A 4,213-nucleotide genomic window follows, 5' to 3' on the forward strand; every position below is an offset into this window, starting at 1 on the left:
GTGATAACAGTGTAGAAACCCTAAAAAGGGAGTTAAACGCATCAAAACCACGACTAAGGACCCTTTCAGGGACTTAAAACAATCATAAATGAAACATAACGGGGTTCACGAACCTTGCATTACAAGATTATACGATAATAATGGCTAAGATTAAATCTCTCCCAAATCTCTCCAAGTATGTGAAATCTCTCCCAAATCTCTCCAAGTATATGAAATCTCTCCGAAATCTATCCAAGTATGTGAAATCTCTCCCAAATCTCTCTAAGTATGCGAAATCTCTCCAAGTATGTGAAATCTCTCCCAAAGACTTTATTAACGCTAAGCCCAAAACCTTCAATGCAAGCAGAGGTGTCATAGCGTTGCTACAATGGTTCGACAAAACCGAGACCATCTTCGAAATATGCGCAATTCCTGAAGCAAGCAAGGTCAAATTTGCTTCATGCACATTCTCCGAAAGAGCCCTCACCTGGTGGAAGGGTCACGTCAAGGCACTGACGCTTCCGATGGCTAATGCGATAACATAGGAAGATCTGAAAACGATGTTAATGAAGGATTACTGCCACAGGGGTGAGATACAGAAGCTGGAGGAATAATTTTGGGGTCTTAAAATGAAAGGCTCTGACATTCTGTCATACACCTTGAGGTTCAGCGATCTAGCCATGTTGTGTCCCGGGATGGTTCCTACTAAAAGCAAGAAGGTGGAAACATACGTGTGGGGATTATCTCAACAACTTCAAGGACACGTATTGGCCTCAAAGCCAACTACCTTCGACAGTGCCAAGGAACTGGCACAACAACTCATCGACCATAACGCCAGCCATGGCACTGTAATGGCCACCTCCGAGCAAGCAAAAGGGGGAAACAACAAAAGAAAATTCAGGAACAAGAAAAAGGACCAGTCTACTCAAGACCCTGCCAAGAAACAACAAGTGGTTGCAGTGTACGTCGCCACAACCACTACCAACCCCACTCCGATAAGGCAATACGTCGGGAACCTACCTAAGTGCAACAAATGCAGCTACCACCACAAAGGTGCATGCTGTGAAATGCATTGCACCAACTGTAACAAAAAAGGGCACACCGCCCGATTTTGTAGAACTCCAGTGCAACCAAACGCATAAGCTGCCAACGCCGGAGCAAGCCGAACTTGCTATGGATGTGGAGAAGCAGGACACCTCAAACGTAACTGCCCGAATGCAAGAAACACCAACCCCGACGAAGTGGGCAGAGTTCTGGCGATAGGTCATGAGGAAGCCGTCGCAGATCCAACTGTGGTTACCGGTACATTTCCCCTCAACAATACCTACGCATGCATTCTTTTCGATAGTGGCGCGGAGAAAAGCTTCGTGAGCCACCAATTTAAACGCTTGCTTAATCAAACACCACAAACACTAAAAGACACATTCACCGTAGAAATGGCTAACGGAAAAACAGAGAACACTAACAACATTTACAGTGGGTGTACCCTCACCTTAAATGACCACTCTTTCCAAATCGACCTTGTGCCGGTCACCATAAAAAGTTTTGACGTTATCATTGGCATGGATTGGTTATGCCCTCGCCATGTGGAAATCCTATGTCACGAAAAGGCCTTTCTCTTTAATCTGCCGAGTGGCGAAGCTCTCGTCATTTATGGCGACAAGCCTAGCACAAACTTTCAGATAATCTCTAGTATCAAGGCTCAAAAGTATCTTCGCAAGGAGTACCATGCCTTCCTAGCCCACGTCGTAGATAAGGGTCAAGGAATGAAAGACATCAAGGACATTCCGGAGGTCTGCAAATTCCCCGATATATTCCCAGAAGACCTTCCCGGAGTGCCCCCTCCTTGACAAGTCGAATTCCGAATAAACTTAATCCCCGGAGCTACCCCTGTAGCCAAATCGCCATACCGTCTAGCTCCAGCCGAGATGCAGGAACTGTCCAATCAAATGAACGAACTACTGAGAAAAGGCTTCATTAGACCAAGCTTCTCGCCTTGGGGAGCACCGGTTTTGTTCGTTAAGAAGAAGGATGGATCGTTCCGTATGTGCATTGACTACCGCGAATTAATCAAACTCACCATCAAAAACCGGTACCCTTTGCCTCGAATCGATGACCTCTTCGACCAACTACAAGGAGCGTGTTTCTTCTTGAAGATTGACCTTATATCTGGATACCATCAACTACGAGTTCAAGAGGAGGAAATTCCCAAGACAACGTTCAAAACGCGCTATGGTCACTATGAATTTGTAGTGATGCCTTTTGGCTTAACAAATGCACCCGCAATGTTTATCGACCTGATGAATCGGGTGTGTCAACCTTACTTAGACAAGTTCTTAATTGTCTTCATCGATGATATACTAGTCTACTCTCAAAGTAAGGAAGAACACATCCAACATTTACGTCGAGTCCTGGAGACGCTGAGGGCAGAGAAATTGTACGCCAAGTTTTCAAAGTGTGAGTTCTGGATTCGAGAGGTGAATTTCCTTGGGCATGTAGTGAGCAAGGAAGAAATCCATGTGGACCCTTCAAAGATCAAGACAATCGAAAGTTGGGCAGCGCCAAGAACACCCACGGAGATCCGACAATTTTTAGGGCTCGCCAGTTACTACCGGAGATTTATTCAAAATTTCTCCAAAATTGAAAAACCACTCACCACCGTGACTCAAAAAGGGGTGACATTTGTCTGGGGAGACAAGCAAGAGGCTGCATTCCAAACACTAAAACGAACTCTATGCAGTGCTCCGATCTTGTCCCTACCAGAGGGAACCGAAGACTTTGTGGTTTACTGCGATGCATCAAACCAAGGTCTTGGATGTGTGTTGATGCAACAAGAAAAGGTCATTGCATACGCCTCAAGACAGCTGAAGACACATGAGGTAAACTACACGATGCACGACCTTGAATTAGGAGGCATAGTTTTCGCCCTAAAAATCTGGAGGCATTACCTTTACGGCACCAAGTGCACCATCTTCACCGATCACAAAAGCCTCCAGCATATCCTCGATCAGAAGGAACTCAACATGAGACAAAGGCGATGCGTGAAATTACTAAATGATTACGAATGTGAGATTCGTTATCACCCCGGAAAGGCCAACGTGGTTGCAGACGCTTTAAGCAGAAAGCAGTACTCGGGTCGTCGAGTAAAGGCATTAACCGTGACCATCCACTCACACCTGTCCGCAAAAATCAAGGACGCTCAGGAAGAAGCCTTGAAGCCAGAGAACATGACAAGCGAAGCATTGAGAGGAATGGATAAAAATCTTGAAGTCAGGGATGACGGAGTTTATTGTCTCATGAACCAGATCTGGACACCAAAATTTGGTGGATTCAGGGACGTTGTCATGAACGAAGCTCATAAAACTCGCTACTCCGTGCATCTCGGCTCAGACAAGATGTACTTAGACCTCAAGAAGATGTATTAGTGGCCGAACATGAAAGAAGAAATAGCTACCTTCGTGGGCAAGTGCCTGAATTGCGCCAAGGTTAAGGTAGAATACCAAAAGCCCTCGGGACTACTCCAACAACCAGAGATACCTGAGTGGAAGTGGAAGCGGATTACGATGGATTTCATTACCAAGTTACCTAAGACCACAGCTGGGATTGACACCATCTGGATAATCGTTGACATGTAAACCAAATCCGCACACTTCCTACCAATAAAAGAGATATACAAAATGGAGAAGCTGACAAGGATTTACATTAGAGAAATAGTGCGCCTTCACGGAGTACCAATATCCATTATCTCCGACAGAGACAGTAGGTTCACGTCACGATTCTGGCAGTCACTACAGAAAGCTATGGGAACTAGGCTGGACATGAGTACAGCCTACCACCCACAGAGTGACGGTCAGAGTGAAAGAACAATTCAGACGTTAGAGGACATGCTAAGGGCTTGTATGATAGATTTTGGTAAAGCTTGGGATACTCATTTACCTCTTATTGAGTTTTCCTACAATAATAGTTATCACACTAGCATCAAAGTTGCTCTGTTCGAAGCCCTCTACGGCCTTAAGTGCAGATCACCCCTGTGCTGTGCCGAGGTGGGTGATACGCAACTAGCAAAAGGGAAAGTCCCTAACAGCGCACTCACTGGCCCGAAAATCATAAGGGAAACGATCGAGAAGATCGTCCAAATTCGAGAGAGAATGAAGGCTTCACAAGATCGACAAAAGAGCTACGTAGATAAGAGACGAAAACCTTTGGAGTTCCAAGTTGGAGATCGGGTACTTCT

At 45.4% G+C, this 4,213-nt stretch overlaps 1 protein-coding gene across 1 annotated transcript; it reads left to right on the top strand.

The window, feature by feature from the left end:
• The first annotated feature begins 830 nt into the window (after positions 1–830).
• Positions 831–1,829, top strand: LOC111898391 (uncharacterized). The gene is made up of 2 exons (XM_023894314.1): positions 831–1,032; positions 1,123–1,829. The coding sequence occupies exons 1-2, from the start codon at positions 831–833 to the stop codon at positions 1,827–1,829; spliced, it is 909 nt and encodes a 302-aa protein (XP_023750082.1).
• Positions 1,830–4,213: the final 2,384 nt, after the last annotated feature.

The sequence above is a fragment of the Lactuca sativa genome, chromosome 5 (assembly GCF_002870075.4).
Source record: "Lactuca sativa cultivar Salinas chromosome 5, Lsat_Salinas_v11, whole genome shotgun sequence".
Taxonomy (NCBI): domain Eukaryota; kingdom Viridiplantae; phylum Streptophyta; class Magnoliopsida; order Asterales; family Asteraceae; genus Lactuca; species Lactuca sativa.